The 19,586-nt window shown below is 44.9% G+C and overlaps 2 protein-coding genes across 4 annotated transcripts in view; one reads left to right on the top strand and one right to left on the bottom strand.

Annotated features, from left to right (window-relative positions):
• The window catches only part of crip2 (cysteine-rich protein 2), a 32,394-nt gene extending 24,305 nt beyond the window's left edge, over positions 1 to 8,089 (bottom strand). The window contains exon 1 of the mRNA XM_031580931.2: positions 7,929 to 8,089. Within this exon, the coding sequence (XP_031436791.1) occupies positions 7,929 to 8,025 (97 nt within the window). The 5' untranslated portion in view covers positions 8,026 to 8,089. The remainder of the gene's footprint in view (positions 1 to 7,928) is intronic.
• A 23-nt stretch (positions 8,090 to 8,112) lies between these two features.
• Positions 8,113 to 19,586, top strand: part of mta1 (metastasis associated 1) — a 31,151-nt gene continuing 19,677 nt past the window's right edge. For 2 of the 3 annotated variants that reach the window (XM_031580930.2, XM_042709833.1), the window contains exon 1: positions 8,143 to 8,357. In XM_031580930.2, coding sequence (XP_031436790.1) covers positions 8,330 to 8,357 — 28 coding nt within the window. In that variant the 5' untranslated portion in view covers positions 8,143 to 8,329. The other variant, XM_031580929.2, reaches the window with a different exon arrangement.

The raw sequence follows: 19,586 nt of genomic DNA, 5'->3' as shown, positions 1-19,586 counted from the left end.
TAATTTCATTGACAGGCAAGTAGCAAAGCAACGAGCAAAGTCTGTCGTGCATGAACTAAAGCTATCGTGTGGCGTGTGGGAGCATTGTGCTGACTCACCCATGTTTGCGCTTAGGATCTTGCTCATGGTGTTGAATTAGCACTATGATTTAGCTATTACCTCAGTCAAGGAGGGTGTTTTCACCCGTGTCTGTCTGTTTGTTGGTTTGTTTGTTTGTTTGTTTGCTTGTGTGTTAGCAGGATTATGCAAAACCTACAGGCCAGATTTTCACGAAACTTGGAAAGGTGTAGCATGGGCCAAGGATGAACCCATTCAATGTTGGTCTGGACTCAGGCGGTGCCTGCACAAGTTTAGTTTAGCTTTCGCTAATGTGGTGAGGTACGGCATTTGCCCTCAGCGAAGGTATGCGCTTTACTGAGTGCCATTTTAGTTCAAATAGCTTAACATTTACATTTACATTTAGTCATTTAGCAGACGCTTTTGTCCAAAGCGACGTACAAGGGAGAGAACAGTCAAGCTAAGAGCAATAAAAAAGCATGGTGTAACAATAAATACTACTTTACATGAGAATTAGAAAAACAACAACCTAGAAAAGAGGAAAAAGAAGTGCAGGAATGTAACTGCTGAAGTGCAAGTTAAGCGCTAGTCAGGTGCCAGTTAGGAGGGGAGGTGCTCTCTGAAGAGTTGGGTCTTCAAAAGCTTCTTGAAGGTAGAGAGGGACGCCCCTGCTCTGGTAGTACTAGGCAGTTCGTTCCACCAACGTGGAAGTTCATTCACTGTGCACTGTGGGCTTTGCTTTGCTCGCTGCCCATCAATACAATTAGGGTCCATTAAGTTAAATCCATAACATTTCAAGATACATCTTTCACTGATAAATGTGTTGCTTTTGTGCTGTTTTTGCTTTGTGTTTCATTTCAACAGACACACGTTATCTCACAGCAAGTTTTGTGTCAAGCTGCCATTGGATTTTGTTGAGGTTTACTGTTATACTGTTATATATATGCTCAAAACTATCCCAAATACTTTTCATTCACTTCAGTTTTCCTTGGTCTTCCTGTTCTTTTTCCAAGGAACTGTGAAATATGGTTGGTTTGATGCACAATCCACGTCTGGTCCCCAAGAGCAAGCCTATGTTTTTGTCTGTCTGTGTTGTCTCCCCCCCCCTTTAATATTATGTATTCATACTGGGAGTCTTGTTTGGCATCCAGGTTAATAATGGAGAGTATATATAGAAAGTAATAAAATCACTGGTGTCTCTCCAGAAACGAAATTCAATTTGCAGGAGAGGGGAGCAGCGGAGCGAGAGGACATAAAGAGAGGGAGAAATTATGAGACAGAAGTAATGAGAGAGTGAGCCGCTTTTGGATTTCAGTCAACTCAGCTCAGGAAGCTGGGGCTGGCGCTGACGTTTGAGCGGGCAGAGCACGAGTTTAGGGTTCGGAAAAAACCAACCTCTTGAGTTTGCCAGACCAGCTGCCATTCCACTGTCTTTCCTTTTTTCTCTTGTCCTCCGTCAAATATGCAGCTTTCAGTAGGCCCCTCGACTCCCTCGCCCGACGGAGCCCAGTCTTACAAGGGCACATGGGCTGGGGTGCTGCTTGAAATACGAGGAGGTCAAGCTGTCTGAGACTTCTTCTGTGGGTGTGTCTGTCTGTCTGTCTGTCTGTCTGTCTGTCTGCCTTTGCCTTGGACTGTCTCCCCCTTCCTCTCCTTCTCTGATTCCAGTGCTTTTGTGTGTGTTGGTTCTTTGCCTCTACTGTCCCTCGTTCTCTTTCTCTCCATTGGGCTGGAGTGTGAATAGCTCCACTGGGAGTGACAAGGCTAAGAGGCAGCTGTGGGCCAACAGCTGAGGGACGTTCAGCCCACTAGCCTGGTACCCAGTGCCCAGCCCAAGTACAGTATGTCCACACCCTTCTCCGTCTAGTCTCTCTCACCTCCCACTCTCTCAGCTTGATTCTAAAATAGGATTTAAAATGAGGGATGGCAAACTGACTACTGTATTGTATGAAATGGGGCACTTTTGGGGAAAGTCTGGTAACATCAATGTGCTTAGTTGTCCAACACCTTCCCAACACTCAGTTGTACATCAAAATGATATCTTGACTTGAATATTTGGTCTTGAATGCAGGCACTACAAAGACTTTGAATTTGTTTAATAAAATGTTTTAATTATTGTATATGTCAGTGTAATGAAGTGCATTGTATTCGATTCTTGTGGGTCTCCCAGCATGGTGGTCAGGAGCTAAGCTTATCTCCCAAAAGGGTCTCCTCTCCACCCAAAACGGCCGGAAGAAAAGCGCTTCAGAGATGTTACTGTTGGCCTGCCAAGTACAACCGCCCTAGACACACACACACACACACACACACACACACACACACACACACACACAGCTCGAAAGACGATGATGTCACTGTGTTGGGGTCTGTGGGACTGAGCTGTTGTTTTGGGTCTTAAATCTAATCTTTCCACATATGACAAGCGGAAGAGGCGTGATAAACCAATTACTTAAGAGCTACTTCCACTCACTGTGATTGGTGCTCTGTCAGCCATTGAGAGAACGCGCTGATTTCGAGCTGCAAGGCAGAGGGCAACAGAGGACACACCGAGCCATAACAAATCGTGTGCTTCTAGCGCCCTCTGTTGGTCAAAATTATAATGCAGCGCGAACCGAATACATGAAGCATGACTAAACCCCCACATGTCCGCTGGCTGGAGCCTTCTTTTGATTATCTCCTCAGACGTGTGTGGATCCAGGAGATATGGGCAAAAAAAGTCAACCGAAACAAACAACTTCTCTTTGGTCTGTGCTGCAGAAACTGAGAGGAATCACATTGACAATGACGATTTGGTACATGATACAGTACATGCACTACACACTAAAATGTAAATATATCCATTGTTTGAAAAGATATGAAGCCTATTCAAGTGTATGTTTCAGTTAGGGTCTACATTGCCTCATGTTATATGTTTTCTACAAATATTAAGTTGTTCACGAGGTGGATGGTAGATTGATTTTAACTTTATTTTTAAAATAAAAAAACTGTTGTGATTTTCCAATGGATATCGTTGTGGCTGGCTGTAATGTCTTGCCTTGTTTCAACCTATCAGAATGATCCAAAAAACAGTGCATTCATTGTTGAGATACCGTCACTGCCTTGTTCCATTAATCGACACTTGACCTTGGGAAAATTGAATTAACACCTCCTGTGAAAAGAGCACTAGGAAGTGTTCCCTCTTGTAACGTGTGGAATGGAAGGCAGAACAATCTCCATGCAGAAGAGAAGAGTAGGCACTGTAATTTTTTTTCCAATGATTTCACAACACCAGCTTCTGATCTCGCTCACTGGCAAGAGTGACTGTGTCACTACTTTTGGTTTCCATCTGTTTGCGGAGGCGACACCATTCAGATCAATCCTTCTGCTATATCACCATCCTCAGCCTGAGAGGTGCTGTGAATGGGCAGTGGGTGGTATAGTACAGTGGTGTTTCGTTTAGGAGGAAAGTATGCTAGTTTTCCCCCCGTTCTTTGGGTCTGTATGTAATTAAAAAATGCAGTGGAATCAGAGGGGAGGGTGGGGTAGGAAAGACAGTGGAGGAAAAAGGAATGCTTTCCTAATTGATTTCTTCTGTGGCTCCTTGTAGCTGCCTACTGCTCTCAAAGCCCAGGGAAGGCAAGACCATCTGGGGCTGTCCGTTAGCCACCGCAACTGTACCTGTCTATCTGTCTATGTGCCAATCTACCTCCAATCCAATCCAATCCAATCCAATCCAATTTGTCTATTTGATCAAGAGGGACAGTGTACATAAATGTAAATGCACCCAATTATAGCCAAAAGGATAGTTTCCATTGGCGGTCCCCCTGCCAGAGTGGCAAGATTGAGGGAGAAATTGCAGCATGAGGAGAGGGGAGGAGAGAAAAAAAGGCAACCCCCAGACTATGCTCCTAGAGGTGTACAGTGTGGGAACAGGAAAAAAAAAACTCAGCACATAAGCACATACATTTACAACATTACAGAAACATGACTTGCAACGGGGAGGGGGGTGGGAAGATGGAGGTAAGCCAGCGCAAACAAGCAGCCCTCTGGTCCTGCAGCCATGATAGGCGCTGGTCCCAGACCCGCCTGTGAGACTGGGGGAACGAAGCAGGCGAAGGCGTGGGATGGGCGTCGTGGGGGGGTGATTGCATATACCTTGATTGATAGTACCTGTCAGACTATGCATGTATGTATGTATGTATGTATGCATGCATGTATGTATGTATGTATGTATGTATGTATGTATGTATGTATGTATGTATGTATGCATGTATGCATGTATGTATTGTGGGGTCCCGTGGGGGCATGTCGTGGATGGAAAATACATTCCCCTGAAAGCAGGCTACAAAGTTCTCCAGAGGTCGACCAAGTCAGAAACTACATTTCCCAGAATGCCAAGGGAAGCAGACAAGTGATGGAGATTACCAATCAAGCCAGAGAGGAGACAGACAAAGAGAGGCTGGCAAACACATTTGGAAGGTGGAAGGAGAGGCACATGTTTGAATGTTGTGTGTGGAATGTTGAGAAAGTTTGAGTAACTGAGTTTTGGAACGGTTTGCGTTGAAGTGGGCCCGTTGAAAGATAGACTTTACAGAGACTGAATAGTCTGAGATTGTTTGGTTTAAACGGCGACTGATCCTTTTGAGTTACTAGAGAAGCCTAATTAAAGCTTCCCTTTCTGTTGAAAACACTGTTTTGTCTGATTCCTCCACACTCCCCACACAGCCTCAGATAGTTAGCTACCAGGAAAACCCCTGCAAGTATTACAGTATGTATGTATCTATCTATGTATGTATCTATCTATGCATGCATGCATGCATATGTATCTATCTATCTATCTATGTATGTATGTATGTATGTATGTATGTATGTATGTATGTATGTATGTATGTATGCATGTATGTATGTATGTATGTATGTATGTGTCTCTGCCTGACTGACTTTCTGCTACCTGCGGTATCCTTTCTCTGCTTCCGTGACTGTGCATCTACCTGCGTTCCTTCTTGCTCAACAGTGTGTGTTTGCATCCTTTTTTTTTTTTTTTTTCAAAACTACTTGTCATATTCCTTTTTTGCCTTTCGTGGTCCGTCTGTCTCTTTCCTAATCTGGCTACTTCAGTCCTTTCTGACTGTCTAGGTTTATATCTGTCTCTATAGCTGCAAGGGCAATTGAAATTGATTCAGTTGACTATTGTGATTTTTGACTATTGTTATTTAAACTGCATTGAATTAGATGCCAAAGAATCCATCCATCCATCCATCCATCCATCCATCAGTTGGCAGACAAAAAGTTAGTTTAGTTGTTAGTTATTTATGAACCTATTGATAAGCTGTAGGCTTTCATAGTCCACTATATGACAGTGAGAAGCTCCTAATTAATGTTTTACCATTTCTTTTATTTTATTTTTCAAATGTGTCATGTTGGAAGAACAGATCTTGACAGAATTGCAGTGTCAGAATCATGATCTTATGAAATTATGGCTAAAATATTGTGATTATACTGAATTATGACAAATCTAGGGATTCCAAATAGTATTTGGGCATGTTTGTCTGTGTGACTAGCTGGCTACCCACCTGACTCTGCCTGGCTGCCTCTCTGCTTGTCTGTCTCTGTTTGACTGTTTTTTTGCTTAAACACAGCAGCAGCCTTGTTTTTGAAGGAGGAGAATCAAGGAGAACTCATTCTACATTTTAGAGGAGCCCAGTGCTGTGCAGTAGTACTGGCTCAGAGAGAGAGAGAGAGAGAAACATCTGGATAGAGAGCAGCCAACTCTTCAGACAACATCTCTTTCAGTGTGTGGACGAAAATGTACAATAAAATATTACCTGCCCTGTTCATACGTTCCTATGTTCTAAGTGTCCACGGGGTGTTCTTGTGGTTTGGCTGTGTGGAATACCCTACAACAGTTATTTAGCACTCTGCAAGTATTACTACTGAATCTCTGGGTTAAGTTCTTTGTACAAATGAGACACACTCAAGCTTAGATGATTACGACTACATCATATCTGCACTAATGAACTCATATATTATGTCCAAGCGTATGGCTAAACACGAACTGCACATCGACACACACATGACCACACTCCATGGCACAGTAGAATTAGCTTTGTTGTGTGCCTACAGTGAAGGCTAAGGTAAAGCCTGTAATTGGCTGAAAGGAGTCACATGACCACAGATTAAAGGCACCCTCTGGGTTGAGCTTTGTTTCAGGGCTTTTCATATGGTGTGGATCACATGCACACACACCCAGACGCACGCACAACCACACACACACACACACATACACACATACCACAGCATTCCTCTCTTGCCCACATTCATGATGAAAACCCCCTTACTAGTTTCTCCCTCATCAGGAAAAAAAAAATCACTACACTCTCCACTCTACTCCCTCACGAGAACGGAGAGCAAAATGGTCTGGGCCTCCATCCTCTCTGTGTGGGCTGCAGTGACATGAGTCCATATGCTCTGCACGCAGATAGGCCCTCCTAGAGAAACACAAATACTCCAATCACCAATCAGTGTTTTGTAAAATGTGTCCTCTATCCTACAGGCTCAGATGAAGTGAGGCCTTTTCTGAATGATCAGTAAATCTATAACATGATTACCCTGTGGTTTCACATCATGTGAATGTAACGCTAGCCAACGGGTTCAGTGCTGTGCTGTGCAGTGAGTAAACCTCACTCCCTTAAGAGACGTGCTAGCGACAGACACTAGCACCCCTGGATTTTAGCCTCCTTGCTAGCAGGTACAGTGCTGTGCAGTGAGTAAACCTCACTCCCTGACACCTTAAGAGGCAAGCTAGCGACAGACGCTAGTACCCCTGGATTTTGACCTCTTTGCATGCGCGCCCACCTCCCATGCCAGTGGTTGCGAGTTCAAGTCCAGTGCGGGATTGTGCTTGTTTACACAACGTAGGTTACAAGAACACACTACAGCTTTTAATATATGTGATTAACTGTTTTTAAACATAGGAGTAATGAGTATTATTATCAAAGGATTTCTATCACAGACACACTCCTCACCATGCTCACCACAGCAGCCAAAACCTATAATCTTCAGATTCTTAGTGTTTTTGACAAAAAAGTTTAATTGATCCGAGAAGCATACTGTAAGACAGTGTCCTGTACTGTGGTAACTGGTCAAATATTCACAATTTCAATATTTCTTCATTTAATCTTCTACTTCTTAAATAATAATGTAATTTACAAAGTACTTATTTTTTTAGATTATGAAAACTTCCTGATTTGGTGTAGATGCCAACTTGCCACAACCAGACAAGCCTTAGCAAAAAACACAAGTTATGACACCTAATGTTAGGTAAAGTAGGGGGGTATGTACTAGTTCCTAATATTAGGTTAAGTAGAGGGGGTATGTACTAGTTCTAGGATTGCTGTAGATGTTGTGAGGACCATTCTAATAAAGAGAATTCACTTGAGATTAAACTGCACAAAGGGTATGACATAATAGGCTATGCTAACCTGAAATGTATTTGTGATTAAGGCCCCTCTGAATACTTTTTAATTTTAAGGATGGCCTATTTGTGGACCCTCCGTAAGGTCATAGTGCAAGTGATGCTGTAGTCCAAGTACTACTGCCTGCCCTACTCCCTTTAAACACGGATACATAGCCTGCTTAGAGGGAGTGCATTGCACACATGAGAGTACAAAGTAGGCCTGGGCTAAATAGTTGTAGTGCACATAGCAATAGGAACGTGATTATACGACCAAGAATTTTACTCTTGCTTGAATCCTAACAGAGAAAAAATAAGAGCTGGTGAAGAGAAAGAAAGGGGGGGGGGGGAGAAAGAAAGTGTAGAACCACATCTTGTGATTTTTCACCAATTTACTCAAAATAGGAGTGGTTCGGGCAAGACAGCAACAGTTGTTTACCTCGCTCTCTGTTTTTTAAGCTCGAAGCAATTGTCCCTTTTTGAAGGAAGGCGGGGAGAAGCGGGCGGGTCATGCTGCTCGCGCTGCCCCGGTCCATCTCGAGTCCACCCCCCCGGAGGAGGCCAACCCGTGACCGATTCTGGCTCGGCGTCCTGATGAGCTGCTTTGTTACGTGTTGTCCAAATTTTACGCGGGTTTTTCAGGTTTACCCCCCACATTGTAGTGTTTTGAGAAGTGCGCCCTAGAAATATGTGCGCTGTCGCTTTAAGATCCCTTAGCTAGTCTGCTTCGTATTGATCAATCCACCATTTTCCAACACACAGCACACTCAGCGGCAGTGGTAACGCAGCGACGGCGGCAGCAGAAAGCCCTACCTGGAGACGCCAGGACCTGGGGCAGTCATGGCAGCCAACATGTATCGGGTTGGAGGTAGAGCACGTTTTTGATGTAACATAACGTTATTTATGTGTCTACAATGTCGTGATCGCCGGTGAATTCGCCACACGACTGCAGCTGCGTTTGTCCTTCCTCTTTTATTTCTCAAAGCTAAAGAGCCTTGTGCTGTAGCTACAGAGGATGATGATGGTGACTGTGAGAAGGGCGATGAAGAGTGTCGGAACCAAGTGAATGGTCTTTTAATGTTGTCGTTCAAATTGTCTTCTGTTATAACGAAATGAAAATTTGGTTTCACGAGCGCTAACGATCTCGGTTTGTTTTCTCTGAAATGATTAAAGTCACTTCAGCTTTTAAAGTTAAGTTTGGCCAGCTAGCTGTGTTGGAAAGTGCGTTAGACTGAGTAGGCAGAGCCAGCTTTTGTCGTCTTAAGTCACCACTGGATTTCAAAAGATGTGAACTGCTACAGCCACAGTATGTTTATTTCAACTGATGGTCCAGCTGAAATAAAAAGCTTTAGCATCAGTCAAGTTATTAGCTACCATCACTGTCATTAACGAAATAATTTGTACAGGTCTGCTCCTAAACTTAATGTCATAAATTATTCCTCAAATTCTCTCCCAAACCCTTCATTTTAAGTTATGGTAACCACAAGACGGATCAACTCTGGATTCAAAATACTTATTGATAAACTACTAAAAGCTGTTTATGTGCTTTTAAATCATGGCTGTAGTTCCTAAAATGTGCCTTCAGAACCCCTCAGCAGGTTCAGACCAAGAGGCTAGCACCACAGGGATCATGGGGTCAATGCTTGGGGAGAACTGACTGCCAAAATGTATCCCCATGATCATTTATAGCTTTCTGTGGAGCAGCATGGATAAAAGGGTATCTCTAAAGGTAATGAAGCTGCCATGTAAAGTTCTATCAGCATGGGCAAGTAAGGTAACCAGAATGTATTGTACAGGGTTACAGGTATCCTTAGTGACATACAATTTTGCTAAATGTAGCTTATGTTCTCATAGATATGGATAGAGAAGTATGGGCACTGGTTATAAGAAACTGTAATTTTTGTCACAATATATGACTACTTTTTCTTGAGTTTCAACAGTCAGATTACTAGGCTACGGGTTAACTAATATCTAGCCTTAACTCCGGGCTTATGACAACAACCAAAATATGACAATACATATTGCCATACAAATGGCAACAGAAATATGACGACCTTTGGCGAAGGTCAAAATGCTATTGAATAGCATAGAGAGCTAAGTTCTTCAGGTATTCACACCTTCAGGTAAACCTGCACTTGCTGGGCAGGTTAGCCTAAGTGTTGAAGTTTTTGCCTGAGGTGTTGTTTACTTCTCAGCTGTCACATATATTGAGTATGAGTAGGAGGTGATCGGAAGCATGGATCAGTTATTTGAAATTAGTCATAGTCAGGTCTATGACAGCCTCCCGAGTCCTTGTCTTGTGAGGTGTATCTCACTCGTTAGTTGACCCGAGGAGTGGTTCTCTCCCCTCAGCGTTGTTCAGCCGTGGGAAGTCCTTACACTCTAGCCCTCCACCACCCCACACCATGGTTCACATTGGTGGATTTGTTCCTCCGTGTAACCTGTGCTTCATAAAGCAGATTAGAGGTGGTCCTGCTGACCCTTGTGTTCCCAGGAACTAGCTCATGCCTGGTCGTGGTAGCAAGAGAAAGCTCTTTGTAGAATGCTTGGGAGCTTACCAGTTTACATTTAAGGAGGAAGCTGAGTTACAAGAGAGGCCTTTTTCGTCTGGGTGACAGTGCGACAGTCACTGGGCGTTGTGGATGATGCCACAACCTGTGTTTTGATGTTGCATACTCCCTGCTCTGACGCTATTGTTGGATTGATTTTACAGGTCTATTAGGAGGATCATGGTCACTGGCTATCAGCTTTCACTCTGCCCACATAGGAAGAGATTGATCAAGCAGAAATAGTGGCAGGCCTCCCTGGAAGCCGAGTCTGTGGCACCAGTCTGGATCTTTACCCCGCTAGTTAGCGCAGTTTTTGAACAAGGGGCTAGTGCAGCTGAGTGAAACCAAGCGGCCGGCTGGCTGGGTGGGTGTGTGGGTGCAGCAGAGGCACCGCACGACTTTTACTCTCTAAACCTGCAGCTCCTCGCCGAAACACCACCCAACCCCGGCTCCACACCCCAGACCAAGGCGAGTGCCATTTGGGTCTTGGTGGGGTGGGTGTCCTTTCCCCCAAAGTGCCCGCACCTCTGATTTCACCTTTAGTTGGGCTGGACTGGTAGGATGAAAGTTAATTTGCCATCTTTGCCTTTCTTGTGTAACTGTGTAGGACAGAGCGCATATATGTTTTCCTCTGCATACATGGACATGAATACTTTTGAAAGGTTTGTTAGCAGTTACTCCGTCAAGGTGAGGTCAGAGTCTCTTCGCCATTGGCCTGGCTTGGGAGTCCCCTCATTGGCTGTTAATTGTAACAGACTGATAAGACCCCGGTATATGTGCTGCCTGTTCAGAGGCACCACAAGGCAACTTTTTCACTGTTTCCCTGATGCTGACATCAGTGTGTTTTTGTGTGTGGTTGCAATTAGCCTAATTATTTTACTTAATTGAGGGTAATATGCTGTGATGTAACTCTTAGCCAAAGACTTTTCTAATATCTCAGAAAATAAACAGGCACAAACGCTATACCCAAGGGGTTTTTCCTAGCACAAAGCTGTACTAAAAGGGGAATAATAGTCACATTTTGTAATTTTAAGTTCATTGTAATTCTTTTTTTTGCGGCAGCTTCGCTGAAATGTGCATGCTGCATACTGTACTCTGTAGTTGTGGCTCGTGTGTTGAAATGCTTTGAGAACGGCATAAATGGAGATAAAATGAGTATTGCCTTGTGTTTGCAGACATGGATGCTCTGTTTATTTCCTTTATTTTCCCCTCCAGGAAAACATCAGTTGTGATGAGACCCACCAGTAGTGACGGGCCTGTCTAATAGCAACAGAAATATGTGATGAAGATCAGATGTCACATTAAAAATTATAATTGACTTCATAGGGTTGGTTTCCAAAAATGTTTTAAGGTCCATCAAAGAAATCTCCCTGTTTGGTCAATGTGATACATGTGAATGCGTGTAAAGTTGTGCTGGTTAGCAAAAAGTGACTTTTATTTAGCTAATCAGTTTCAAGCTTATTTCCTGTGGAAGAATGTATGGCACTTTGCATTAGAATAAGGCCATCAGTAAAACAATGAGCTGCGGAGACAAAGGCTGTCTGCATCCCACTGTTTCTTCCCTACATCTTAGCACTTCCAGGTAGAATCCTCTTCAGGGTCTTTGAGAACATACACACAGAACAGAAAGGTCTGACTGTATGTTCCTCAGGGAACTTAAGAAGAACAGAACTGAACAGCCAAGAACCTTTTGCTGATATTTAGACCTTAAATGCTCTGTGTATTTAGACTCAGTTTACGAACCAGATCTCCAATGGGGGAGGAACTTTCATGTGGGTTTCAGGGCTCTTCAGTTCCTTCCGGTCCCTTCTCCCTCTACCTTATTTTGTGTTTTACCGGAATCCCCCGTGAGTGAAACGGTTCCCTGACCTGTGTTCTGGTTCTTAGCGGGAGAATCCCTCCATCTCTTGAGTTTCAGCACTCTAGGTACTTTAGGTTACTTTAGGTAAAGCCCCGGTGACCTCACTTAGGGACCAGGAGGTCACAGCATGAAGTAAGTCCGTAAGTGGATAAACCCATGTGATATGGTTCCATCATGTAAAACGAACTCACCGAAGCCAGTTGCGTCAAATTGAAGAGAATGCTACAGTCCTCCTAAAACCAATGCATATAGCCTGTGTTATTAATGGGAGTTTTAACACCAGCGCTCTAATCATTCTGGTCCGATTGATTTCACTTGTGTTCACCCACAGCAGTCCAGTTTGCTCACATTGCCAACCCAGTCCATGTCTGGCAGGCCTTTTTGGGAGAACCCCCCCTCCCCACCCACCCACACCCACACACACACACACACATCAACCCCCACCTCCAGCCTCAATACAAGGCTGCGTTTGCCTCTGGGCAGTGTGTTTTATGCATGGGCTGGTTCGGGGTGCGCTGCTGCTAGTGGGGAGGAGGTGCAGATAGCACTGGTGCTGCAGAGTGGGTCGGAGGTGGTCAGAACCTTCAGTGGTTTTTGGTGCTCCTCAGTGGAAATATGTGTGGTTACAAGAAAATACCACTCGGGCTGTTGGTGGTGGTCCTATAAGAATGAATGATTGGTTAAAAGAGTCTTAGTGTCAGTGAGGCACAGATTCACAGAGAATTACGGAGAAAAAGGTGAGTTAACTAAGGAAGAGAGAGAGAAGGGAAGGGGGAGAGGGAGAGAAGGGAAGGGGGAGAGGGAGAGAAGGTAAGGTAAGGGGGAGAGCAAGAAGGAAAGGAAGAGAAGAGAGAGAGGGGAACTATTCAAAGATTGACAGAAAAAAACAGAGAAACAAGAAAGCCTGAAAGAAGAATTCACAGAGATGGACAACCAGGAAGTGAGAGAAATTCAGGCGTGAGTTCACAGATGAAGACGTGGATCTCGAGAGAAAGACACACACACACACACACACACACACACACACACACACATATATACACAATCATTCCTGCCTGGGCCAGTCCCATCTGACACGGCTATCTATCTGGCAGTGGCCCGTGATTGACAGATTAAACACAAACCTGATCTTTTATTTATCACGTCTTGCTCTGGCACCAGAGGCTTCCTTTTGTTTGGGTTGGTCAGGTAGCGCTACATGCGTTCTGATGAACTCGCCCCCATATCCTGACGGAGCCGTCACAGCGGGTGTCCGTGTCGTTCTCGGACGCGTTCCTCTCCCAACGAGCCTCACATCAACAACTTCTCCGTCATCGCAAGAGCACTCGTGCATTGGCGTTGACCTCTGCCGTGTAGTTTTTTTTCTTTTTTTTTTTTTAATACCTTTTATGTCGTTAGATTTCATATGTAAACTACAACAAAACAGAACAAGGTCAAAGGATATTTGAATAATGGACACGGGACGCATGTTTCTCCGCATTTGACGTGAAATGGATGCGAACTTGAAGTCTAAAGGGCCTTTTGGCAGTGGATTGTCCTCGGGGGCCAGTCGCTGACAGTACAGTTTCACACAGGTGTGAAATATAGGCTTCCTGGAGAAGGGAATGAAGGTAGTTTGGGAGTAAAGTAGTCAACCGTATGTGAATGTTCGGGGGTGAAGGAGAAATTAGAATTGCAAGATGAATTCATCTTGCAATTCTAATTTCTCCTTCACCCCCGAACATTCACATATTGTACAGAAAATTGTACAGAAACTGCATAACATCAAATTCTATAAAACATTACAGAAATGTAGGCAATCTTGAATACGCCTATACCTGGTCAGCCTTGCCAGTGTATGGGATATTTTTTTTTATATATTTTAGTTGAATTTTTAAGTGTTCAAAACAGTTGTGGAGTCTTGTGTTACCGTAGAGTGTTTTGGTTGTGGTTGGTGAGCTTTTGTTCGTGTGCCTGGCACTTACTTGGGCAGAGTGGCAGACTGACCGACATGCCCAAGCACGAGAAGTTGTAAGGGCGTCTCTCTACTGAACAGATGTGGAATAACCCACGTCTGCAAAAAAACACACTTGCTTGTGTGTGTGTGTGTGTGTGTGTGTGTGTGTGTGTGTGTGTGTGTGTGTGTGTGTGTGTGTGTGTGTGTGTGTGTGTGTGTGTGTGTGTGTGTGTGTGTGTGTGTGAAGGAGCCACTGTAGAGAAGTGGTAGGTAAGACCATGCATTTCAAGGCAAAAGATTCATATTGCCATAGTAACCTCCATCCTCTAAATGATGAGTATAGTGTTGTGTGTGAGGAAGTGTGACACACACATTTGTTATCTCTCCGCACCTCTCCCAAAGACTCTGTCTGTTTCTCCTCCTGTGGTCTTTCCTTTGTTCCTCTCTCGATCTCTCAGTCTGCTTTTTGGGAGTTTGTCTGTCTCACTCCCCCCCTCCTCTCTCTCTCTCTCTCTCTCTCTCTCTCTCTCTCTCTCTCTCTCTCTCTCTCTCTCTCTCCTTAGCCCTTAGTCTCTCTCTCATTATTTCAGTCCATCTCTTTCTGGCCTGGTTATAATGCATTCAGCCCGGTCTCGTTCTCTCTCTCACTACCTCTGTCTGTCTCTCTCTCCCTCTCTCTCTCTCTCACACTGTCCAATTCTGTCTGTCTGTCTTTCTTTCTCTCTCCCCCCCTTGTCTCTCGGCAACATACTCGGATTGGATCACAGAAAATGTAACTGCACTGTGATGTCACAGCCTCTGTTACCCTGTGATTGGCTAATGCTGTCAGGAAGGGGGATGGGGGCACAGATGCCGCGGGCGCAATGAGAGAGGGAGTCAGAAAGAGAAAGAAAGAAAGAAAGAAAGAAATAAAAGACAAGAGAAAAAAAAGACAGACAGACAGACAGAGAGAAAGGATCGACACGGGCTTTTGCTGTATAGATCTTTTAACAAAAAAAAGTCAAGTCTGAGGTTGGGGTTTGCTCCCCGTATTTTTGTTTCTTTTTTCTCCCCCTGTCTCTAGCTTACTCTTTCACTGGGTTTCACCGAGTTCAAGTTTTTTTTTTTTTTTTTTTTTGTGCTGTAGCTTTGCCAGTAGTGCAAAGAGAACTCTTGGCGAAAAAGTACAGAGAGAAATAGAAGGGTGTGGTTTGTGCTGTGTTACACACACACACACACACCATTTCACCAAGGGCTGAGACAAGTAGGCCAGATGATTCATTAGTCCTTTGTTTTGTGTGTGTGTGTGTGTGTGTGTGTGTGTGTGTGTGTGTGTGTGTGTGTTGAATTTGTATGGGCATGCATGTGTGTGTACATGTTCCTTCATCTGTTTACCCACTGCACATAGTTGTGTTCGTTGTAACTTCACACATGTGTATACTATATCAGCATGTGTGTGTGTATGTGATTTATTTAGGTGTAGTATCATTGCACATAGCAGGGGTTGCTACGGTGAGATTCACAAAATCACATTTTCTAGCCAAGACTTGACTAGGAGTCTCTCTAGACTAGACCAACAGTCTCTCCATAGACAAGACCAGCGCATCCCCTTTAGACTACACCAGCAGCTTTACTAGACTAACACCGTCACTTTAGACTAGAGAAGTACACTCTCCGTGTATTTAATGGTAGTTGCTATGTTGAACCATAAATATGACTGCCCCAAAAGCTACTTCTGTTGATAGCCAGGGGTGGACGTGTGTTTCAGTGTGTGTGTGTTTACGCATGCGTAGGTGTCTTGCCTGAGGTAGGTATGGATAACAGGGGCTTGACTGCAAGCAGAGATAGCTAAGATGCTCTGAAACCGGAGATGAGTGGCGATGAGAGGAGGAAGTAGAAGAAAAGAGGAGATGAGAGGAGCAACAAGAAAATCTGCACGGAGAGCAGAGGAGATCTGAAAGAAGGGGTGCAGAAAGGAGGAGAGAGAAAGTGGCAAGGAGAGGAGGAGAAGAAAAGATGAGTAGAAGAGAGGAGAAGGATGGATGGATGGATAGATGGAGGAAGGAAGGGAGGTATGGTGCTTTGGCAGGAGTCCGTGTGGGGGTTGTAATCCCAGAGGTGTGTGTGTGTGTGTGTGTGTGTGTGTGTGTGCGCGATCACGTGTGTGTGTGCTCGTGCGTGCGAAGGGGGTGTGTGTGTGTGCGCATGCGCACGAGGGAGGGTGTGTGTGTGTGTGTGTGTGTGTGTGTGTGTGTGTGTGTGTGTGTGTGTGTGCGCGTGCGCGCCCGAGGGGGGGGGTGTGTGTGTGTGTGTGTGTGTGTGTGTGTGTGAGGGTGTGTGTGCGTGAGGGTGTGTGTGTGTGTGTTTAAGGGCAGACGCCCCACCAGGCCGGGGGCTAACGGAGACGTCCCACTGACACACAGGCTTGGAGCAGAGCCAGCGGGGATGGAGAGATGGAAGGGTTGGTTGGGAAGGAAGATAAGAGGCTGAGGGGGGGGGCTGAGAAATGGAGAAAGAAAAAGAATGAGAGAGAGAGAGAGAGAAAGAGAGACGGATCATGAGAGAAGATGCATATGTATGGGGTGAGACCAAAGGTCCCCACTGACTGCTGGTGTGGTGCATGTTTGACCCTGTTATTCCACAGTTTAATACATTCTGTGTGTGTGTGTGTGTCTGTGTGTGTGTGTGTGTGTGCGTGTGCGTGCGTGCGTGCGCGCGTGCATGTGTGTTTGCATGCGCGTGCACGCATGCTGTGAGTTGTTTTTCATTCCTGACACTGTGGGTGAAAGAGCAGCCCTGTTCCGCTTGCCTCTCTCTCGCCTTGCTCGCGCCTCGCCCTCACAGGCCTGCATCCTCCAGCTCTGAGGCCGGCAGGCTGGCTGGCTGGCTGGCTGACGGCACCAACGGTTTCTGGGCCTGCCCTCGTGATGGGGGAGGCTTCAGAAGTCGCGCTCTTAATGGAAGGCTCCTCGGTGAGGGCCAGGGTGGGTGTGTGTGTGTGTGTGTGTGTCAAGCTTCAAAATGAATCTGTGGCGTGTGTGTGTCTGTCGGCCAAGGCTTTGGCTTCAGCTCTAGAAGGGGAATTCCTGATGCAGGCTCAAGAGCGTGCTGACTTGGTTACAAAAAAACAAAAAAGATAGAAACCCCCACCAACTTTTCTTCTGGCTTTATTGCCTGGCAGCAAATCGTCTGGAGCATGCGGCTAAAAGTGAACGAAGACGGGAAGACGATTGACCTCGATTGGTCCAAATATTTTCCCTTATCCCTCATTTACATTGAACACACATTCTACTGCCTTCAGGGTTCACAACATGAATCAGTGAGAGCAGTGCTGCCCATATCTGGGGTTGGGCTTCAGAGGAGATCAGCGACTGTGGTGTGGGAGATGCTGAAAAGGGGACTGTTTTGCCGTTTACCCCTTTTAAAGTGTGTCTCAAGAATCGTATAGTTCACTTGCAGGCTTTAGGAGAGTTTATGATATGACCTGGAGAAACATACAGGGCACTAACACATATGCCAGATGTCCCAACACTGTGCAGGCTACAGTGAAGGTGTCTTAGCCTTCATGAAACCTCTTTGAGTTGTTTTTGTAAACGAAAACCGAATCACTGTTTATAGTTGGCTGTTAGGCAGAAGCTTTTACTCAAGGGGACTTGTTGTGCTTGGATGGCATACATTTTATAGCTCGGCGTCCACTCCCAGAACCAAAACTATGGCACTGGTTTTGCCAGCTGCTTTGTTCTGCCGGCTGTGTTTATAGGAGCACAAAATGTCACTCCTTAACCAAGCGGCAAACCCAGTCCATACCAAATGCTCACCGCTATACCAACAAAATTTAGGGAATTGAAATGCAAAACATGATGATGTTGTCAATCAGTTTTGCGTACCTTATTTTCCTGGCTAATAACCGCACCATATATAAATCGCATTACAGTATTTTATGTTGTTCTACAAAACAAACATGTGTATTGACCACACCTGTGTAGTTTATTCAAGAATATGCGTTTAAAACTAAATGCCATTTAGTTGTGGTGCGAGCACTACTAGTTGTATGAAGTAGGGATGGGCATTTCAAGCAAAAATACTATACTTCCTCTCCGCAGACACACACACACACACGCACACACACAATTATAGCGTACCTCATTCCCAAACACATTCCCATTCCCCTTACATTTATTTAGTGTTATGGTGTCATGGAGACACTAAACGTTTAAGTCGATTCATTAATTGGTCCTCTGGGGACCTAGGCTACCATAAATGACAATCCTCTGACGCTTTGCAGTGGGAATCGCCAGCATTGAATGAACACGTTCGGGAAGGGGGAGGGGGGACGAGACTGATTGGTGAGCTGATTTTGAGAGATTAAACATTTGCTTCTGGCTGTGCGGCAAATGGTTTCTTGATTGCTATGGCTGTCTAGTCGCTATGGTTGTCTAGTCGCTATGGCTGTCTAGTCGCTATGGTTGTGTAGTTGCTATGGTTGTCTAGTTGCTATGGTTGTCTAGTCGCTATGCTAGCTAGTTAGCTAAGGACACTTTTAACAAACCTTCAACGGTTTAAATGGCAGAGTGCCATTTGCATGAAGTGATAGTTATCTGGCTGATGTTCTAGTCTCCTCAATTCAACTTCTACAATTATAATAGGAAAAGGTAGAAACCCTCAGGGTGCCTGGGCATCCTGGCATTAACACAAGTTCATATTCCCGTTATATTCGTATTACACACGCTAGCGACCTTGTGTGTTTTACGCCAGTGTGTGTTTTACTAGTTGGTTTGGGTTAGCAGGAAGTTCTAAATTAGTAGAATGTAGTGGTCTTAAGAGTTCTGGACTGTGATGTGTCAGTTTTTGTATTAGTCATGCAGTGTTTTGTCTGCACGACCATGCAATTCATCTTCATAGGGCTACTAAATGAATGGGGCACTAGTTGTAAAATAGACTAAGAGCACAAATCTTGTGGCAGTTTGGCATCTTGAGCCAAAGTTTGCTTAAGGAACACTGAATGTGTAAAACAAACAATTTTGCCTGCAGACATGGACAGTCAAACAACTGCAGTAGTTCATACAAAGCATCCAATATTGTTTTGCCAGCGTGGTGTAAAACGGCACAGCACGGCAGTTTGGTGAAATAACAGTGGTATTACTAAACCGGTATGTGGCCCAAGACCCGCTGCTTGAGTCTAATAGGTCCCATGATGTCCGTGCCTGTGTGTATCCAGCAGCTTCTTCAATATGAGCCTGAACATTTAGTGCTGCTGTTAATCTGCCCATCACTCTGCTATGTGGCCAATAGCTGGTGGCAGGGGGGAGTGGGTGGGTTGATTGGCCAGACAGTAATGGGGTTTTCTGTGCTTCAGAAGCTCAATCGTCGTGCCGTGTCAGTAAACCACGCCCTGGGTACACCTCTAATCACAGATCCAGAGCCATCAGGGAGACTTGTCTCCGTCTCCCATCCCGTGCTCCAGCGTTTCTGACTGATAATCACCTTTAATCCACTCATGAGCGCGTGGGGCGTTTGCCTGCCCGCTTCACAGCAGGCTTCTGTAGGGTACTGATGCCGACTCGCAGAGACCTTGTAGGATTGCAGGGGCACCTCAGTAGAGAAGGCGTAGCCTTAACACAACAACAATACACCATTGGTGGACAGGCGTAATGTGTGTGGTCACGGCTGTTGAATCATCCTCTCTATTTTTTAACAAATAATTATGACAAATAAAATGACTCATCCTGAACTGAAGGGGTTCGATTCTTAGTCATAAATGTTGTGTGGATG

The sequence above is a fragment of the Clupea harengus genome, chromosome 14 (genome assembly GCF_900700415.2).
Source record: "Clupea harengus chromosome 14, Ch_v2.0.2, whole genome shotgun sequence".
In the NCBI taxonomy this organism is placed as follows: Eukaryota; Metazoa; Chordata; class Actinopteri; order Clupeiformes; family Clupeidae; genus Clupea; species Clupea harengus.
Note: the sequence above shows the minus strand (reverse complement) of the source record. Positions and strands in the feature narration are given on the sequence as shown.